The sequence below is a fragment of the Hypanus sabinus genome, chromosome 2 (assembly GCF_030144855.1).
Source record: "Hypanus sabinus isolate sHypSab1 chromosome 2, sHypSab1.hap1, whole genome shotgun sequence".
Classification (NCBI taxonomy): domain Eukaryota; kingdom Metazoa; phylum Chordata; class Chondrichthyes; order Myliobatiformes; family Dasyatidae; genus Hypanus; species Hypanus sabinus.
This window is the reverse complement of record NC_082707.1, coordinates 28,462,371-28,482,580: the sequence shown is the minus strand read 5'-3', so window position 1 is coordinate 28,482,580 and position 20,210 is coordinate 28,462,371. Positions and strand designations below refer to the sequence as shown.

The 20,210-nt window shown below is 38.7% G+C and overlaps 1 protein-coding gene across 3 annotated transcripts in view; it reads left to right on the top strand.

Annotated features, from left to right (window-relative positions):
• LOC132407294 (plastin-1-like) overlaps window positions 1-20,210 on the top strand; it is a 130,699-nt gene that overhangs the window by 65,323 nt on the left and 45,166 nt on the right. For all 3 annotated transcript variants that reach the window (XM_059993609.1, XM_059993593.1, XM_059993603.1), the window contains exons 2-5: window positions 6,238-6,352; window positions 6,713-6,876; window positions 13,206-13,335; window positions 18,743-18,875. In XM_059993609.1, coding sequence (XP_059849592.1) covers window positions 6,280-6,352; window positions 6,713-6,876; window positions 13,206-13,335; window positions 18,743-18,875 — 500 coding nt within the window. In that variant the 5' untranslated portion in view covers window positions 6,238-6,279. The remainder of the gene's footprint in view (window positions 1-6,237; window positions 6,353-6,712; window positions 6,877-13,205; window positions 13,336-18,742; window positions 18,876-20,210) is intronic.

Here is a 20,210-nt window from a genome sequence, read left to right as displayed (position 1 = left end):
CTGTGGGTCAGCTGGTGTGGTATTACTGCGTCTGGTGCTCCCAGAATGGCCTTCTATATATTGGTGAGACCCGACGCAGACTGGGAGATCGTTTCACTGAACACCTACACTCAGTCCACCAGAGAAAGCAGGATCTCCCAGTGGCCACACATTTTAATTCCATGTCCCATTCCCATTCTGATATGTCTATCCATGGCCTCCTCTACTGTCGAGATGAAGCCACACTCAAGTTGGAGGAACAACACTTTACCGGCTGGGTAGCCTCCAACCTGATGGCATGAACATTGATTTTTCTAACTTCTGTTAATGCCCCTTTTCCCCTTCTTACCCCATCCCTTATTTATTTATTCCTGTCCCCCTTTTTCTCTCTGCCCCTCTCACAATCACTCCTTGCCTGTTCTCCATCTCCCTCTGGTGCTCCCCTCCCCCTTTCTTTCTCCCTGGGCTTCCTGTCCTATGATCCTTTCTCTTCTCCACCTATGTATCCCTTTTGCCAATCAACTTTTCAGCTCGTAGCTTTATCCCTCCCTCTCCTGTCTTCTCCTATCATTTCCGATCTCCCCCTCCCACTTCCAAATCTCTTAGTATCTTTTCTTTCAGTTAGTCCTGACGAAGGGTCTCGGCCCAAAACATCGACAGTGTTCTTCCTATAGATGCTGCCTGGCCTGCCGCGTTCCACCAGCATTTTGTGTGTGTTGCTCTTTCAAAGTCTTGTTTAGTTCCAAGTTTTTCAAGAAAAATATCTTTGACCATTTAAAGAAATAAATGTAGTCAGGTTCAGTGTGCGCTCAAGAGTCTAGTTCATTGCAGAATCATGAAGAAAAGGGTATAGTACCCACAGGGAAGAAGGGAGAAGCATGGATTCTTTGTTTGAATATATATGTGCTAGATATATTTTCCATTCATACAATTGGTATCAATGATTCTTCTCAATATTTGCAAAATACCAGTATTTGTACATAGTTATTAACTAGCTCGTAAATATTTCAGAGTTTTCTGATCAGCTGTCCTTTTTTCTTGCAACTTGATAAAATGATTCAAAGGTGCTAGTGCATATTTTGTGTGTGTGGTTACACTCTTAACTGAAAGTATCAGTTGTGTTTGGGTAAACAAGGAAGGAAGGTCCAATGAAAAGTACTGGTGTGTATGTTCTGAAGTTATAACTTAATCCTCCATTAGAGGTACTTGGATGAGGCTACAACTGGAGTATTTCTACTGAAAGAGAAGTCGGTGAGAATAATTTCAGTATGAATGAGTTTTAAGGCTCTGGTTTCAAGTGCACAATGCATTTCTGAAATACAATAGCGCTAGTTTGCTCAGTTTCATTTATTAGCCATTCTGCTTCTAGTTTATTGATTTGCTCTTTAAGGCTGATGAAGCAGCATGATAGCACTCTTAAAATTTCAGAGTTCCAGATTTTCCCCAAAGTGATCAGTGCCCTGTCATATTTTTCGCACAATCATGCCATGTTTTAATTTTTACAATGAATGATTAAATTTAAGCCTATTGAGTTGAGCCTCAATATCACAGATATTATTACATTGAAGCTAAACAGCAATAGAAAAACATGTCTTGTGAGACCTTCAAAATGTGATGTTTACTCACTGGAACTAAAAGATTCAGGGCATGAACTTGGAGTACTTTGCACAGTTCTGGCCATGGCACCAGAGAAAGGGCCTGGTGCCTTTTTAGAAGTACTTCAATGGAGATTGATGAGAGGGAACTTTATAGAGACATACAAAATTGAGGGGGTATAGGTAGGGTAGATGGTAGGAAAAGTTTCCCAAAGCAAAAGTACATTTAAAAACTGAAGGGTATCTGAGGAGGAAGTTCATCAGAGTGGATATCTACAACACATCACCTGAGTGGGTGGTGGGGGCAGGTTGTATCACAACTTCTAAGCATAATCTAAATCTGTGTTTGAATTGCCAGGCACAGAAGTCTCAAGACCAGGAACAGAAAGCAAAATTTTTAGCTTTTATTCCAAGAGCATATGGATATCTTACAGCAATCCAAAGGCCAGTTTCCATGAACAGTTAGCCATTGAGGACTGAAAGGAGGAGAACTTCCTTCCAGCAGCTAATGAGTCTTTTGGAACTTTTTGAATGCTGTGGAAGCTCAGTGTAAAATTGAGAGGTGAAGGGTGTATGGAATTGATCTTTGAAATTTTGATTTTTTGGGAAGCTGCTAGTCAGGGAAGATGATATCACATAAGCTACTGTTCATTCTTGCCGTTTATCTCTGTTATTTAATTCCTTTGAAGTCCTTCAAAGTAGACTTGTTTCCAAATCCTTATCACTGGCCAGGCTTTTGTCTCTCCCTCCCTCACACCATAGTGAAACATCTGTGATCAAAGTTGCATCCTTTGTAATAGTGACAATGTGCTCCTTCTGAACTCGTGTACAGTGCATCCTTTTACGTTCACAGTATCTTCCTGCAGTACTTCACTGTCATCTTTGGTAGGACTTTGTAATAATTTACCAGATAAAAGTATTCAAAATGCTTCATATTAGTTTGAAATGTACTGGCTAGCTTCTGTCATTTGGGCATTTTGTACTATGTGATGAGGTAATAGTTCATCTTAAGAAAAGCCTTTTCACATGATTAAGTTACACAAATGCGAATTGTTGACTAAAAATTGGAATGTGCCCAATATGGGCTTTATAAGTACCTTTAAAATGTACGAAAAGAAAGCAACTCTCGAATTTTACTTTGAGACTTTGCCTAACAATCTGGACTGTCCGAGCAAGAAATCTATCAAATGAAAATTTGGGAAGTTCTTTGGCTCCCTGTTGGAAGTTACCATATTTCTACCACTGATACAAGCCATGAATGTCCTGTATGACATTCATTTTAACTTAATCGCAGGACTCTGAAGAGAGTGGTACAGACAGCCCAGTGCATCTGTAGTTGTGACCTTCCCATGATTCAGGACACTTACAAGGACAGCTGTGTAAAAAGGGCCTGTAGGATCATTGGAGACCCAAGCCATCCCAAACACAATCTATTCCAGCTGCTACCATCTGGGAAGCGATACCTCAGCATGTAAGGACCAACAGGCTCTGAGTCAGCTTCTTCCACCAAGCCATCAGAATGATTAACTCGTGCTAACCTGTGCGTACTCTATATTACATTGACTGTTCTATTTATTATAAATTAATATGATTTCACATTTAGATGGAGACTTAACATTAAGATTTTTACTCATGTATGTGAAGGATATAAGAAATAAAGTCAATTCAATTCGAAATGCATTTCAGATTTATTGTATGTGAAATGCTTGAAAGTAGTTCTTTGAAATAATGAATTACTATATAAATGTAATTACAGTAGTGGCAATGAAAGTTCAATTAATGGCAACAAGTTGAAACATAGACTGTGTCGATCAACAAATGCTTACAGTGAAGCCAATGTTAAAACATTTCATTGCTACATATTTTGCCAGAATTTCAAAATTGTTATGCAGTTTGGTTCTTCCTGTAATATGCAACATGAAACATAGAAATTTTGCTTCTCCTTGCTGCAACAGGCAGTTATGGGCAAATTATTTTGCGGATTAATTAAATAAATTCTCTATAATTCCACTCGTATAAAGTGAAAATCTGTTGTGGGTGGTAGGAGATTTTCAGCTCAAACAGTTCAATATCTTGAAGTGTTGCTTTATTTCCCCACTAAGAATAATTTCCAATGAATTATGTGCCATTATCCTGAATATATCACTGGTCCCACAAAACCAACAGAGGGGAAAAAAGTTAAGGATGTGTTCTTTAAAGATCTTCAAGAACTGCTTTTCCCGAGTATAGTTAAATTACCGTCAACATTCCTATGAAACTAATTCCAAAAGACTACAGCCCTTTTCCTTCCTCCACTGCCCCCTACCAATCCTATGCCATTGACATCCCAGTACCTTGCTTATTATTGATTGGAGGAAAATATCTTGCTAATAATCCTGACTTGTATTACTGCAGTATATTGAGAGATACAAAAAAGCAAATTCAATTTATTGATGGTCTGAAATAAAATTGGAATGCAGTTTTAAAAATGTAAAACGCATCATTGGAGTGGATAACCAGAGATCTTTTGGGTGGAAATGGCTCATACAGGGGGGCATAATGTTAAGGTGATTGGAGGAAAGTGTCAGGGGGGATGTCAGAGCTAAGTTCTTTGCACAGAATGATAGGTGGTTGGAACATCCTGCCAGGTGTGGTGGTCGAGGCAGATACTGTACATTCGGGCTATTTAAGAAACTCTTAGATGGGTGATAGAAAATGGAGGTCTGTGGAGGAGGGAATGAGTCGGTTAAAAGGTTGGCACAACATCATGGGGGAAAGGGTCTGTATTTTGCTGTAATGCTCCATGAAATGACGAGAAGTAGGAAAATTTTTAAATGAATCATTTTATGGCTCTTCAGAAAACCTAATTTTCGGCATTGTTTTGGGAGAAATTTCTGAAAAAGGTGGAATTCAGTCTGAGGTTAAATAATTCTGTCTCACAGGCTTTTAAAATCTCATGAAACGGACAATTAACTAATGATTTCGACTGATAACCTGTGCTATGCTGCTCTTCATAATAACTAATGGACTAACAGCTGTAACTTGGTCTGGAATGCTACAAGTCATAAACTTCCTATCCTTGCTGTAACCTGATAGCTAATTCAGATGAATGGCTGGATAAATGTGAATATTTTCCTGGCTGCTGCTGATTAATTCTCTCAGCCTCTGCATATGTGCACACTTCATCCTCCTTCAGGGTTATATAGATTTCTACTGATTTGAATACTTTTACTATGATACACATCTGCAAAGCAAATCTTCATCAAGGAGCAAATTTATGATTCATTTATGCTGGGAAATCTGTACATGAGCCAATTTTGACACCATGTGCGATGGATGTAAGTGCCATTTAAATGCAATTAAAGAATTTGGAAATGAATAGAATGAGACTCGGTCATGAAAACTTAAACAGAAATTCCTGCACTATGAGTGGAATACGTATAATATGTAACAAGATGGTCTCAAATATATTTGCTAATGGTTTTGTGAAATATTTATGCGACAACACCTTGACCACATTGAATAATCAATCTCATCAATCTCCGGCATTGTAATATAGACATTTAACCTGTTATTTTGTTTTAGCCATTTAAGATTTAAAGAATGTCCATAAAAATGCAGAGTAAAAAGAAACCCAAGGTTAAAATTCAGCAAAAAGGGATATTTTTCAAAAAAACTGTCATATTCCAGACCAAATGTATAACAATTATTTGAGTACACTGCTCAGAAGAATGCTTACACTTTTAAGCCAGTTAAGCTTTTGATCTCTCTTTCCATGTTGGCAAGATATTTCAAAGTAGTAGGTGGTGTACCTGTAACGGTTCTTATGTTATTTGACAAAGTATTTGATTTTATGAATATTACTATCTTTTGAAGCCATTCAGCTCTTGTGGTGGTGGGGGGGGGGTGGCTGAGGTGGAGGGAAGGAACCAACTTTCAAATGTGAGGCCTATTGGGTTCAACCGATTACCTTGGATGTATTAATTTTGTCTAACTGCTCACATGATATTTCAGGAGCAGCAAACAAGTAGACTTTGAGTGTTAATGGACGCAGCAACCTAGAAAACCTCTAACTGATGAATATTAGTTTTCAAATATAAATCATTCAAATTGCCTTGTTGCATCCTCAACAGTCGGGTGACCTTTTAGCAGGCCTGTCGTTATTTGAAGTAAACACATATATAGTCTCTTGTCTGCTTGTATATTGCAACTAGAAACATTGTGAATTCATTGAGGGTGAGTTTGGAATATAAGATGGGTAACTATGTTGAATCACGATTTTATAGTTCTTTTACTGCTGCTGATGATCTATGGAGCTTTATCAAAGTTTGAACTTAATATTAACATATTTGCAAATGGTGCAATAAGCTGATGGGTGGAAATTGAAGTATGTGTCTAATTTCTTGCACATTTCTCATGTGCTATTTCATGGGAGGAGTGCCTTACAGTGTAATGTTGAGATCATCTTGATTAACTGTTTCATTATTTTCCTTCTGGATAAGGAAGTGTTGGCAGGGCTACTGAGGAAAAGCTAGCTATCACACCCAAAATGACTAACAGTCCTGCTATTGACTGGACTGAAAAGTAACAGACGCTCCTTTACAAAACAGCACCAGCTCTTATGTATTCTGTTTAAACGTTTTAAAAAAAATCAAGACATTAAACTGATTTTTTTCCTGCTCAGATTTAGGTCTAAAAGCATAAAGAAGAATTTCCAGATTGGTTCATGATGGAAAACCACACAATGCAGATCTCTCAGGAAGAGCTGGATGAAATGAAAGAAGCCTTTAACAAAATAGGTATAGCTTTAGGGTGCTATCAAACTTTAATTTTCAGTTACCTCAATTCTGGTGACAAGGATGGTGTTCTGTTATAACTATCTTCATGAATGTTAAGAAGCTTGAACTTTCCTGAATGAACTATGCTGCATCCTTGTACTAAAATATACTCACTTATATTGATTTAAAGTATAAAATTCTTTATGACATAGCAAGTGCTTTCATTGGCATATTTTCAAACAGCTCATAATATACCTAAAATTATTTTACTAATTTACTAGACAAAGGTGGAAATTATCTTTAAAATTTAGTCTTCTGTTGTTTGAAGACTTGTTTCTCTGCTACTGATTACATAAACCAGATCTTTTTTTAAAAAAATAGATCTTGACAATTCTGGTTATATCAGTGATTATGAGCTTCAAGATCTCTTTAAGGAAGCAAATCATCCTCTACCTGGCTACAAGGTGCGTGAAATTGTGGAACAAATTATAGCCGTGGGAGACCGTTCTGGGGATGGACGAATTAGTTTTGAGGAATTTGCTTCGGTAAGTGACCTGTATGTTTATTTTTGTGCCTTTGCATGTTTTCTTATGTTATACTGAACGTGACACAGATTGTTTTCTTTCCCTTTGCAAAATGAGACTGCTTTACCTCCAGGTCTATGCTAGTTCCCAGGAGAGTAAACTGATTAATCCTATATTTCCTTTATCCCTATTTTATTACACCCCTGCACCTTGTTCTCCCACTGGGTTGAATTGTGTAGTTCTGCACCTATATCTGATGGTCTTAACTGTAAATGCCCAACAATCCCTCTTTGATTCATTTTTCTATCAGCCTATACTTGGGGTGATTTACAGTAGCTGGTTAACCTATCAGCATTCTTGGGGAAATGGGGAGGGTGGGGAACTTGGACACACACAGTGGGAACCCGTGTGGTCAGCTTTGCTGGCAGAACTGGGCTGGTAAGGTTTATAATCTACCAGGCTTGCATTTTTGGAGTGCTGCTCCATCCTGTTCATTGTCTTTAAGCTGGGGTGTTCTACCATCATTAACACCCTGGGCTTTACAGCCTCCCTATTGCTAAATAACTACTTCAGGACCTCTTTCCTATTTGTTTCCCTAATTGGCCTGGAAGAATGTGGAGGCTGAAAGGTTGCTTTAAGAAAGATTCTCCTTTTCATAATAGTCTAAATCACCAGACAGAAGAGGCTGATAAATTGGTGAGAACAGGTATTAACTCAAGCACCATTTCAATTAAAGCATGATGGTTCCAGTATTCTGCAGTTTGTCTTCTTGAATAATAGAGACAGTATTGAAGCTGAATACATTGGTTTCATTGGTAGTAATGTTTTATGAAGATGTGAAAGATTTTATTCTATATATAGAACAATCTTTAAAATCTTTTGTACTTGGCCTTATTGTACCATATAGTGTCCATACTTTTATGTTGTTGAGTTTATATTTGGAGAGAATATTCACTATGTTAACATTTAAAATTCATAATGAATAGTTTTTTCTTGTGAATGAAATGAACAGAATGTAATTTTGCCATTAAGGCAACTTAACAAATTGTGATAGTACAAAAATGAGAAAATCTGAAGATGCTGAAAATCCAAGCAACACACACATGATGTTGGAGGAACACAGTAGGCTGGGCAGAGTCTATGGAAAAGAGGGAGCAGTGGCCATTTCGGGCCAAGACCTTTCATCAGGACACAAATTATGAGGAGCCAGTCGTTAATGTAGACTTAAAGAGAGTGATACTGAAGCTCCTTTGGGAAGAAAGCATTTGACCACATGCACCTTCAGAATAAATGTGCTTATGAAAAATGATTGTTTTAGCGTTAGTTGTGGGTAACAGGTTAGTATATTGATCATGATTCATTTATGCTGGGAAATCTATACATGACCCAATTTTGACACCATGTGTAATGGATGTAAGTACCATTTAAATGGAATTTGGAAGAGGGGACTGAGTGTGGCATAGCAAAATTTGCTGATGACACTAAACTGAATGGATAGCAAATAGTACAGAGGATGTGGAGAGTCTGCAGAGGGATATAGATAGGTTGAGTGAGTGGGCCAAAGTCTGGCAGATGGAATACAACTTTGGTAAATGCGAGATCATCTACTTTGGAAGGAATAATAGAAGAACAGATTATTATTTAATTGGTGAAAGATTGCAGCATGCTGTTGTGCAGAGAGTCTTGGGAGTGCTTGTTCATGAATTGCAAAAAGTTGGCTTGCAGGTACAACAGGTTATCAAGAAGGCAAACAGAACATTGGCCTTCCTTGCTAGAGGGATTGAATTCAAGAGCAAGGAGGTCATGCTGCAACTATACAGGGTACTGGTGAGGCCACACCTGGAGTACTGTGTGTAGTTCTGGTCTCCATACTTGAGGAAAGATATACTGGATTTGGAGGCAGTGCAGAGGAGGTTCACCAGGTTGATTCCAGAGATGAAGGGGTTAACCTATGAGGAGAAATTGAGTCGCCTGGGACTATAGTCTCTGGAATGCAGAAGAATGAGAGGGGATCTTATAGAAACATACAACATTTTGAAAGGGATAGATAAGATAGAAGTAGGAAAGTTGTTTCCATTGGTAGGTGAGTCTAGAACTAGGACACTGCCTCAAGATTCAGGGGAGAAGAGATGAGGAGAAACTGTTTTTCCCAGAGAGTGGTGAATCTGTGGAATTCTCTGCTCAGGGAAGCGCTTGAGGCTTCTTCACTAAATATATTTAAGATATAGTTAGACAGATTTTTACATAGTAGGGGAATTAAGGGTTATGGGGAAAAGACAGGTAGATGGAGCTGAGTTTACGGACAGATCAGCCATGATCTTATTGAATGGCGGGGCAGGCTCGATGGGCCGGATGACCTACTCCTGATCCTATTTCTTATGTTCTTATATTTTCTGTACCTGGTAGGGAAATGGCCAGTGCCACTTGAGGTCAGGTGTTTTTTTCATTCCAATTTTTGTTTTCCTTTAGGCTAATTTTAAAGGTATAATTTGTTAAAAAGACTAATGTGCGTGCAGTAAGAATTTTTCTGTTGTATTATATAATACAAAGTAAGTTGGCCCCATTTCTAATGTCTTGGAATGATTAAAAATCTTTCCCAGCAAAGACAACTGTCCTCTTTAATGCACAAAGAGATATTTGTATGTGCTTTCCTGGTTTTCAATTTATTACTTAATCCATTCACATCCAGAGGCAAACACACCTTTTTAATTTGTTGGGTGACTCATCTTTATTTAATGATAGTAGAATCGGTTTGTCACATTCAAACTTTTAGTGTGATTGGATTGAAGCCTCATTTGCAACATAAATGAACATATGATCATTAATGAAATGTGAAGTTTAAAAATCAGAATCCCTTCTTTACTACTACTTCATCCCTGTCCAATTGTTTCACCTTGAAAGATGCAAGTAAATTATTTCTCCTGAAAGTAAACTTATTTCTTCTCCTCCGGTGTGGTTGTTGAGGCAGATACATTTGAGAAACTCTGAGATGGGCACATGGATGATTGGGAAAAATGGAGGGTTCTGTGGGAGGAAAAGGTTAGATTGATCTTGGAGTAGGTTAGAAGGGCCTGTATTGTGCTGTAATGTTCCATGAACACAGAAGTTCTGATGGGCTCTTCTATCTCCCTTTTGATGATGAACTTCAATAAAAAATAAATTACAAAAAAAGTGGAGCCAAAGGCTTAAATTACTCAGTTTTCTTTTCAAGAACAGTGTTCCTTGCATATTATGCTAATGTTTGTTTATAATACACTTGGAAAGATATACTTTTGGCTCTATTTACATTTTTTAACTGAAGAATGATAGTTAATTGTCAAAAAAGATATATTTGAAGTTAATTGACAATGAAGTAAAACCTTGCCTGTATATTACTGAATGTGACATCAGGATGGCAAAAGGAAATTTGCATAATATAATAGACTGGGCTTCTCCATTCTGATAGAGGCTTTTTCACAGGCTGAAATGGCTAACCGGAGAGGGAACAGTTTTAAGGTTCTTGGAAGTAGGTACAGAGGAGATGTCAGGGGTAAGTTGTTTTTTTTTAATGCAGAGAGTATTGAGTGCATGGAATGGGCTGCCGGTGATGGTGGTGGAGGCAGATATGATGGAGTCTTTTAGGAGACTCCTGGATAGATACATGGAGCTTAGAAAAATGGAGGGCTATGGGTAACCCTAGGTAATTTCTAAAATAAGTACATGTTCGGCACAGAATTGTGGGCTGAAGGACTTGTAGGTTTTCTATGTTTCTGTGTAAAGGCGGACAAAATCAAAGGGTGAATGCAGGACTGAAGTGTTATATTTGAATGTGTGCAGTATATGGAATAAAGTTGATAAGCTTGTGGCACAGTTATAAGTTGGCATGTAGACATCACTGAATTATGGCTGAAAGAAGATTATAGCTGGGAGCTTAATATCCAAGGATACACGTTGTATCGAAAGGTCAGGCAGGAAGGCAGAGGGGGTGGCATTGCTCCATTGGTTTTTAAAAAAATGAAATCAAATCATTAGAAAGAGGTGACATTGGATCGGAAGGTGTTGAATGATAATGGATAGAGCTGAGGAACTGCAAGGGTAAAAATACCCTGATAGGAGACCTGTCTGGTCTGGGGGGGGGGGTGAGCTACTGCATAGGACCAAAAGAAGCTGCAGAAGGTTGTGAATCTGGTCTGCTCCATCTTGGGTACTAGCCTACAAAGTACCCAGGACATCTTCAAAGAGCAGTATCTCAGAAAGGCAGCTTCCATTACGAAGGACCTCCAGCACCCAGGGCATGCCCTTTTCTCACTGTTCCATCAGGTAGGAGGTACAGAAGCCTGCAGGCATACACTCAGTGATTCAGGAACAGCTTCTTCCCTTCTGCGATCCGATTCCAAAATGGACATTGAACCTGTGAACACTACCTCACTTTTTAAATATATTATTTCGGTTTTGTTTTTTTTGCATGATTTTTAATCCATTCAATATACATATACTATATTTATTTATTGCTTCTATATTATGCGTTGTAATGTATTACAGTGGAGTAAAGGGAATTACAGAGGAGTTGGCTGGAATCGATTGGAAAAGAAAACTGGCAGGAATGACTGGAATTTCTGAAAGCAATTCGGAAGGCACGGGATATATCCAAAAGGGGTAGAAGTATTCTAAAGGAAAGGTGACACAACCATGACTAACAAGAGAAGTCAAAGCCAATATAACAGCCAAAGAGAGGACGTATAATAGAACAAAAATTAGTGGGAAGTTAGAGGATTGGGAAGCTTTTTAAAAACTAACTGAAGGCAACTAAACAAGGTCATTAACAAGGTAAAGATGGAATACAAAAGTAAGGTGGCCAGTAATATTAAAGAAGGATCTGACTTCACCAACACAGTCCCCTCTACTTTCAAATCTCTTACTATCTTTCCTTTCGGTTAGTCCTGACGAAGGGTCTTGGCCCGAAATGTCAACATCGCTTCTCCCTATAGATGCTGCCTAGCCTGCTGTGTTCTACCAGCATTTGGTGTGTGTTGTTGTTTGAATTTCCAGCATCTGCAGATTTCCTCGTGTTTGCTCCCAAAAGCCATTAGTGTGGCACAGTAGTTTTGTGCCATTGAAGTCAATCTAATAGCAATCATGAATGCAGTGTTCTGCTGACTTTCTCTGGGACTGCCTGGTGAAGGAAGTTATTGTTGAAATACTTTCCCACTAGTTTTATATCAATAATGAAGGACTCACTCTAAGCAAGAACTGGAATCCAATTGTAAATAAGGTGGGGAAGCAGAAACCTGATTGTATGAGGGCTAACCGATCAGGAGGGAAGGATGATGGGGGTATATGTACCTCTCGGCATCATCCCTGATGAAGGTGGCAGAGTTTATCATTGAAACTTCAGTTAAAATTGATACCTGTACCCAGCTGGAAGCCCAAGAAGTTTATTCATCTTATATGCTGGGAAAGCACTAAATCCATATTCCTCATCTCTTCAAACTTGTGATTCATTCCTACGGATGGAGAGGACATCTTGTTTTTCCCTCCCTGACTCAAATTCCGGAGTATACTGATGTAGGGATGTGATTTTGGAAGATCGCCTTAAACCGGCCCACCAAAATTTGGAGATTCCGCTACCATGCTCCTGATTAAGACATGACCATGAGTGTGTCAACACACCTCTGGATGAGCCAGAGTCACCTGCTGTTCCTCCACCTCTGGAACATAGGACCCAAATCGGGTGGCTTGTCCGACTCCAGGCAGGCTTACAATGCTGCTTTTAGTGAATTCTGGCAGGTCTGTGTTAGGTAATGTAATGGGTGGGAAGATGTGCATAATTCACAGCCACTGACATTGGTTGGGGTTCACCTTAAGAGGCTGGTCTGACATGATGTAATTACATGAAATGTGTTTACTGGGCTCTTTGTGTTTGGTTGACAATAAAGGAATTGTCATGGTTTCCCTAAAAGTTAAAACATCTCTGCATTTTATTTACGAAAAGTTCCACAAAAAGTAGTTCTGTTTTAAAAATTACAAATAATTCTCAGCCTCGGAATTGCTGTAAATATCAGCTTGTTTTGAGTATGTGCAGAATAAAAATGAAGTAATGGTCATGATGACTGGTGGTAACATTTGAATCAACAGTTGATTGAGGAACATTTAAAGCAGGGGGTTCTCAACCTGGGGTCCACTGATTTTAAAGTCAGTGTATCAAACCATGTTCCTGGTGATTCTTTTGTTATGCAAGTTTTAAGAGCAAAATGAAATGAATAATATTCATCTCCAAACCCTATATATTGCATTTCGTCAATGTTTCAAATACACACCATATTGATACTGAAATTTATACACTGCCAAATCAATTCCTGTTTTAATTTCAGGTCTTCCATGATCTTAAAGACAAGGACATCAGCAAAACATTTAGAAAAGCCATCAACAAAAAAGAGGGGATTTGTGCTATAGGTGGTATGTCTGACAGATCCAGTGAAGGGACCCAGCACTCCTATGAAGGTACATTTCTCCGTTCAAGATCTTTGCTTTTTGATGAAACCACACAGTAGTTGTTAAGGGTAGTGGTTTGCAATTACCATTTGGGTGGATGTGTCCTTTTTTTCCTTCCCTGGAGAATTTATTCGATGACTCAAGTTTAAATGATAGGATAAGTCACCCTGGTGTTAGCTAAAGAGATTCCAAGGCAGTCCAAAATAAATCATGTTGTGTTTAGTTCAATACCTTCCCATCTTACCATTTGTCCAGTTTCTGCACAGGCATGTATGGAATGGCAAGGAAGGGGGTCATTATTTTGAGACCATGCCTGCTCTTTTCACCTCCCTACCTTTCCCCACAGCCCTTAAATTGATTTTTTTTTCCCCTTTCAAGTGCTAATCTAGCTCCATTTGGAAACTTGCTAATGAATTTGCTTCCACAATCTCTGACATCAAACTTCAGTTCCTAGCCACTTGATGTTTATTTTTCATAGGTTTTGATCAGTTCTAGTCCCTTTGCAAATTATCTTTTATATTATGTCCTCTTGTTCTTGACATCTGTTGGTGGGAATATAAACCTTTATGTTTTTATGCTAACCTCTTGAAAACTGATGTGGGGAAATATTAACCAATTGCACAGTCACTGTTGGCCTGCATGTCCCCCAGCAGTAAATACCCACAGCCTCTTTAAATCTTTATTTCCTGAAGTGCTAGAGAGTGAGAGTTGACAGGCAGACAGACAGACATACTTTATTGATCCCGTGGGAAATTGGGTTTTGTTACAGTTTCACCAACCAAGAATAGTGTAGAGATATAGCAATATAAAACCATAAATAATTAAATAATAATAATAAGTAAATTATTCCAAGTGGAAATAAGCCCAGGACCGGCCTATTGCCTCAGAGTGTCTGACACTCCAAGATAGGAGTTGTTAAGTTTGATGGCCACAGGCAGGAATGACTTCCTGTGATTCTTAGTGTTGCATCTTGGTGAAATGAGTCTCTGGCTGAATGTACTCCTGTGCCTAACCAGTACGTTACGGAGTGGATGGGAGACATTGTCCAAGATGGCATGCAACTTGGACAGCATCCTCTTTTCAAACACCACTGTCAGAGAGTCCAGTTCCACCCCCACAACATCACTGGCCTTACGAATGAGTTTGTTGATTCTGTCGGTGTCTGCTACCCTCAGCCTGCTGCCCCAGCACACAACAGCAAACCTGATAGCACTGGCCACCACAGACTCGTAGAACATCCTCAGCATCTTTCCGCAGATGTTAAAGGACCTCAGTCTCCTCAGGAAGTAGAGATGACTCTGACCCTTCTTGTAGACAGCCTCAGTGTTCTTTGACCAGTCCAGTTTATTGTCAATTCGTATCCCCAGGTATTTGTAATCCTCCACCATGTCCACACCGGAACAGGGGTCACCGGTGCCTTAGCCCTCCTCAGGTCCACCACCATCTCCTTAGTCTATGACCTCATAGTTTCTAAAATCATAAGGGATATGGATAGGGTGAACTGTCAATCTTTTCTTCAAGGTTGGGAAATCCAAAAATAGAGCGCGCAGATGGGGGGGGGGGGGGGGGGGGGAGGTGTAAAATAGAGACCAGATTGATAACTTAATTACACGAGGCTAGCGAATAACCTGGAATGATCTGTTAGAGAAAGTGATTAAAGTGATTAAAATTTAAGAGACATTTAGATAAGTATGTGGCATGGAGGGGATTGAGGGTTGAATGTGGGCACTGGTACTGGCAGGGGAACGCTGTGGTTAGCATGGACTGGTTGGGCGGAAGGGCCTGTTTTCTTGCTTTGTTACTCTGACTGCAGCTGTGGTTGAGTAACGGACATGTGTAGAGATGTTTTAGTTTAAAAAAAACATTGGTGGCAAAGTTCATTGATGCAGTCTTGCACAAAGAAATGGCATTATAATGTCATTGAGGTTTTTGACGCCTTGAGTATTCCATGGAAACTTGTTAATGACTGTCTTTGTTACGGTTGAGTATGGAAATATTTTTATTTTCCATATGGCTATTATTGGCTATCTTGACGGGCACATTGTGTGGCGAATTAAAGACATACATCTCTGTAGAAGTTAGCCTGAACTCCATAAATAACCAATGAGTTAATTGTACTTTCTAATCTCTTGGACTTAGCTTTGTAAATATTAATTTGCTGAAGCGTTGTGTTGTTTTAGAGCCTAAAGCCTCTTATTCCTGTTACCTTTGCAGCAGCAGAAGAAACATTAAATATCTTCTTCATTTTTAATTTAATTTAATTGAAGCTACAGAATTATGACCCTTGCCTAACAAAGGTTCACCTTGGTAAACAGAAATAAGAGACAATTTCCTTCAGACTAGATGAAATGAGCTTATTCTGTGCACCGTCTCCATCTTTCCACCCACCCCACCCACAACCTGCCCAATACTGCAGGGATGTTTCAAGGTTGTCAGTGTTTAAAAAGGGAGCAGCATTAGGAGAGTTATTGGTGCTTACATTGAATTGCCAGGCAACTACAACTGCATCAGCATTTAATTACTTATTAGAAGTCCACATGGAAAACTCTTTGCTGAAAGGAGTCACTCCTGTGTGACACAGATGCTGGGAACTCCATCTTTTATTATCTTTTGTTTGCCTTTATTGGGACTCAATTAATTTTTGTGCATTGGGAAGAGACTATTGAGCAAAGGAAGGATGACCTTCTAACATCCCCATCTAAAGTTTTTTAGATTAGTCTAAAGCTGGGTTTTTTGTGTGTTTCAAAAAGATTAATCCATTATAATGAAGCTAGTTTTTAAATTACAATTGAACTGGTTTTTGCATGACAGATGGTAAAATTGTCTGCTGAATGCCAGAAAATGAGGCTAAAGAAACTAAAACTATTTCTGTACAGAAAAAGCCAATTTAAATCTATTGGGGACAAACATAGCATGCAGTGGAAAGAGAAAATGTACATATCTTCATGACCTCAATGGCCAATAAAGTACTTTTCCAGTTACATCACCTAATGCAAGAAACACATTAGCCAATGTGCATACAACGTTTATGCAAACAGAAATGAGGAAATGACCGAGCAATTGATTTTAATTTAGAAAACTAAATCACACCCATGTTGAAAATCTGAAATTAAAAAAAAAGAAATGCTGAGATACTCATTTGGTTTGGGAAGATTGAAACCTGAGTTTATGCTTCAGGTCAATGAACTTCGTCAGAAAAGTACACTTTAATTTAGTTGTTGGCAAAGAGATGAATATTGCCCAAGAGACACCAAACAACTCAGTTCTCTTTAATAGTGCCACAAGGGCAAGCAGGACTTGGGTTTAATGTCTTGCCTCTCAGCATTTAGATTCTATGATTAAAAGCTGAAACACTTAACTACTGCTTCCAAAGGGAGGATGCATCAGCTGGTGTCTCAGTTATGTACAAATTCGTGCATTGCAAGTCATGAAGTTGTATTTTCAAATTGCATTATTGGAGATAGGGAGCAAGAAGGGGTGAATTCTCCTTATTGTGTGCCACTCCACTTCATTGCTTCAGCATGCATCACAACACTGGCATCAGGTGTAGCAGGATTATACTTGTGCAGGGAGAAATAAGTATAGAAACTATAAAGGAAGGGCAAACTATTTCTGAAAGTTACATCTTGTTTGTAAATAAAATCAAGGAAAACATGATTTATTAACCTTGTTTAATTCTTCCTTCTATATATCATCTAAGTTCATAAGTCAGTGTAATTTTCTTTATCTCTGCGAGAGCTGCTCACATGGTTTCACTTTGGCTTAGTTCAAGGACCTGCAAGTTGTGCGAGTTTTGGCTGCTGAAGGAACAGAGAAAGTTTGTATTGCACCAGCTGTGTTAAGTGCTGCTACATGATTTTTTTTTTGTGATTAGACTGGGCTATAAATTGCCATTCCTGAAGCACAGCATTTGGTAGAGCAATGAAAGCAGTTGGGTACGTGATCCTGTTACCAGCCATCTGATTTGTTCTGGTGTTCAGCAACCAATGGTTCTTTAAAAACAGACTCAAAGGAATTCTTAACTTTTAATTTTGAAGGATGAAATCTCCTGCACATATGAGTCCAAATGCCCAATTATAAAATTACTGCCCTCTTTCCCCCCCCCCCCAAATTTACTCAACTTCGCACTTCAACTGTGTCAGTCAGTGCTATGTAGGAGCTAAACATTTTCTGTAATGTTCATTTTGCAGGCTGGCTTTGTGGCTTGGCACACACACCTATGGTCTCAGGGCAGTATTAGTGTGAAGGCACAGTGTGCTCCCTGACTACTCGTAGAGCACATAAAGCTAACATTTCTGTTCAAATCAGGATAATGCACACTTTCTTGATATTTTGAAATCATTGAGGAACACCTGATGATGCAGTATTGTACTTGTGCTGAAAACAGGATGTTAAAATGGAATTTAGTGTAGCACTACACCATGATTTCCCCTCTTTATGGCAAAGTGCCCAATGAACTTTGGCTGGTTAGTTTTTCTCAACATACAAATGGAAAGGCCTTCATTTAAAAAAAAAGAACTTAAAATTTCTCAAACAATATTTGGTAAGAACTAAAAGGCAAACCTTTGAATTTTAGATCATGGAAGTGGAAATACTGTATTCTGGCATGTCTCTATGTATATTGAACTGGGGGAACTTCTATTTTTCCAAGGCAACCCTTCAATACACTAAAATACTCCAGCTCCCTCTTCAGGTTAGGATTGAGTATTTAGTACATTATAATATAACACAATTTATCAGAGGTTGTGGTTTTATAAACCAGAATTTCTCTCCTCACAAATGGGACAAGTGCCACGAGGCAGATGTTGAGTATGTTTATCTTGCATTTGACAGTTTTTCAGAAGTTGTAGAAAATGGGCTGCCTTGCATCTTAATCTGCCCAAAAACATTATTGAGATGGAAAGTAGTTTGCAGCATCCTGTGACTGAAGCATTTTTTGGTTGTACCTCCATTAAAAAGGAGATGAGGAATTTGGTGCAAAACAAATTTAATGTAAACAATAATGGGAACATCTTCAAAAATTTTTGGATCTTTTTACAGTAGCAAGAATAGATGGATTCTGTTTCCTCTAGTTCACAGAAGTGATTAAGGAGAGACCAATATAAGATGTGATGGTATTTAGTTAGATGAGATCAAAGTGACAATGTATTGAGGGGTATGTTGGATAAGCATTTTGAGCTGCTTTGACTTGTTTGGCAGTTGTTTTGGCCTTGAGGTCTGAAGCTGTGCTCTCAGCCCCCACCTGTGTATATGTGGTCACCTTGCAAATGTAAAATCCCATAGTCATTGCAAAGTATGATTTGCCCATATACCTTAATGTTTTTGGTTCATATGTTTATTTAATGATTATTCCCAAATTATTGTCTTTTATTGACTATGACCAGAAGTGCCTGAAATATATTCTCTTAAATTACAGAGGAAGAAAAGGTTGCATTTGTTAATTGGATAAACAAAGCATTGGAAGGCGATCCTGACTGTAAACATTTGATTCCCATGGATCCCAACAGTAACCGTCTGTTTAGTGCAGTTGGTGATGGCATTCTCCTATGGTAACCTTTTGTTTATTCAACTTTTTTTAAAAATTGTGATTAAAATTGTAAAATATTGAAGCTTGGGATGTTACTGATTTACATTTGTTCCATTTTTGGCATTATTTGTTGCTCAAGTCCACACTTACTTGACACTGGCCAGCCTTGGGATAGCTCTCCAGAAAGGGTGGAGGTGGGGGTAAATGCAGGAAGACAGTCTTTGCTCCTAATCTGCTGACTCCAAAGAAATTAAGGAGGGGTGGCACAGGGAGCAATATATAAAGCTCCTCTTTGACTCTTGTATGCACTGGTGAGAAGCACCCAAAGAGAACATCGAGAGATTCTTCAGCAACACACACAAAATGCTGGTGGAACTCAGCAGGTCAGCCAGATCTATGGGTAAAAGCAAACAATCAATGCTTTGGGCTGAAACCCTTCTTCAGGAGGGGAAAGGTTAGCTGGACAAGTTCCCAGGAAGGATGTGTGACTGTGGTAGCAGGTTTGGGTGAGCACATAGTGGAAGAGTAGGGGGGCAGTAGATTTCAGAGGGGGAGCATTGAGAGAGGGTTTCGCTGATTCTTCATTCTCCAAGGTGTTCAGTTAGGCGTGAGGGTGGAACTCAGAAGTGAAAATGTGGCAAGCTACACTCTTTGTCTCTGGATGATCTTGGAAGACTCAGAGTTCAGTCCATGTAGCAGGGTAAAACTTCTGGTACAATGAGATGTCCATAAGTGAATGATGTCACATGAACATAGAGAAATTAGATTTTGTATAACAACCGTGCAAACACTTGAATGGTGTTCTGTTCAAAAAGACCACCTGATTGGCATTGGTGCTTTTGAGTTGATAACAACACTTGAAATGTGTGGACTGGATAACAGTGTAAAGAAAGCTAGAAAATGTATAGTATTCCTTGTCTATTTTTATGAATAAAGCTTATTTTTGAAATGCAGTGGATTCTGGTTAATTTGGACAAATCAAGGCCAGTAGAGTTTGTCCCAATTAAGTGGCTGACCCAATTAACCGAAGTTCCATGGAAATGGTTAAAAATGCAAACTGAGTAATAAATAGTGCATTAAATGAAACTCAGAACAAATTGGAACACTACCAATAGTACTACAGTACTATAAAACTGTATTAGTTCCTAATAGTTATTGACAGAGGTGTTTATTTAATGTATGAAATGAACAAAATCAGTGCAGATCCCTAATGCAGAGAATGGACTGGCTTCATACAATTCTGTCGACAATTGTATCCTCCAAGTCTTAATTTTCGTTGTAACGTTCAAGATGTCACTTTAAGTTCTTTGTGGTTCCTAACTTGTTGAAGATGTGAAATTGTTTCATTTTCACTCAT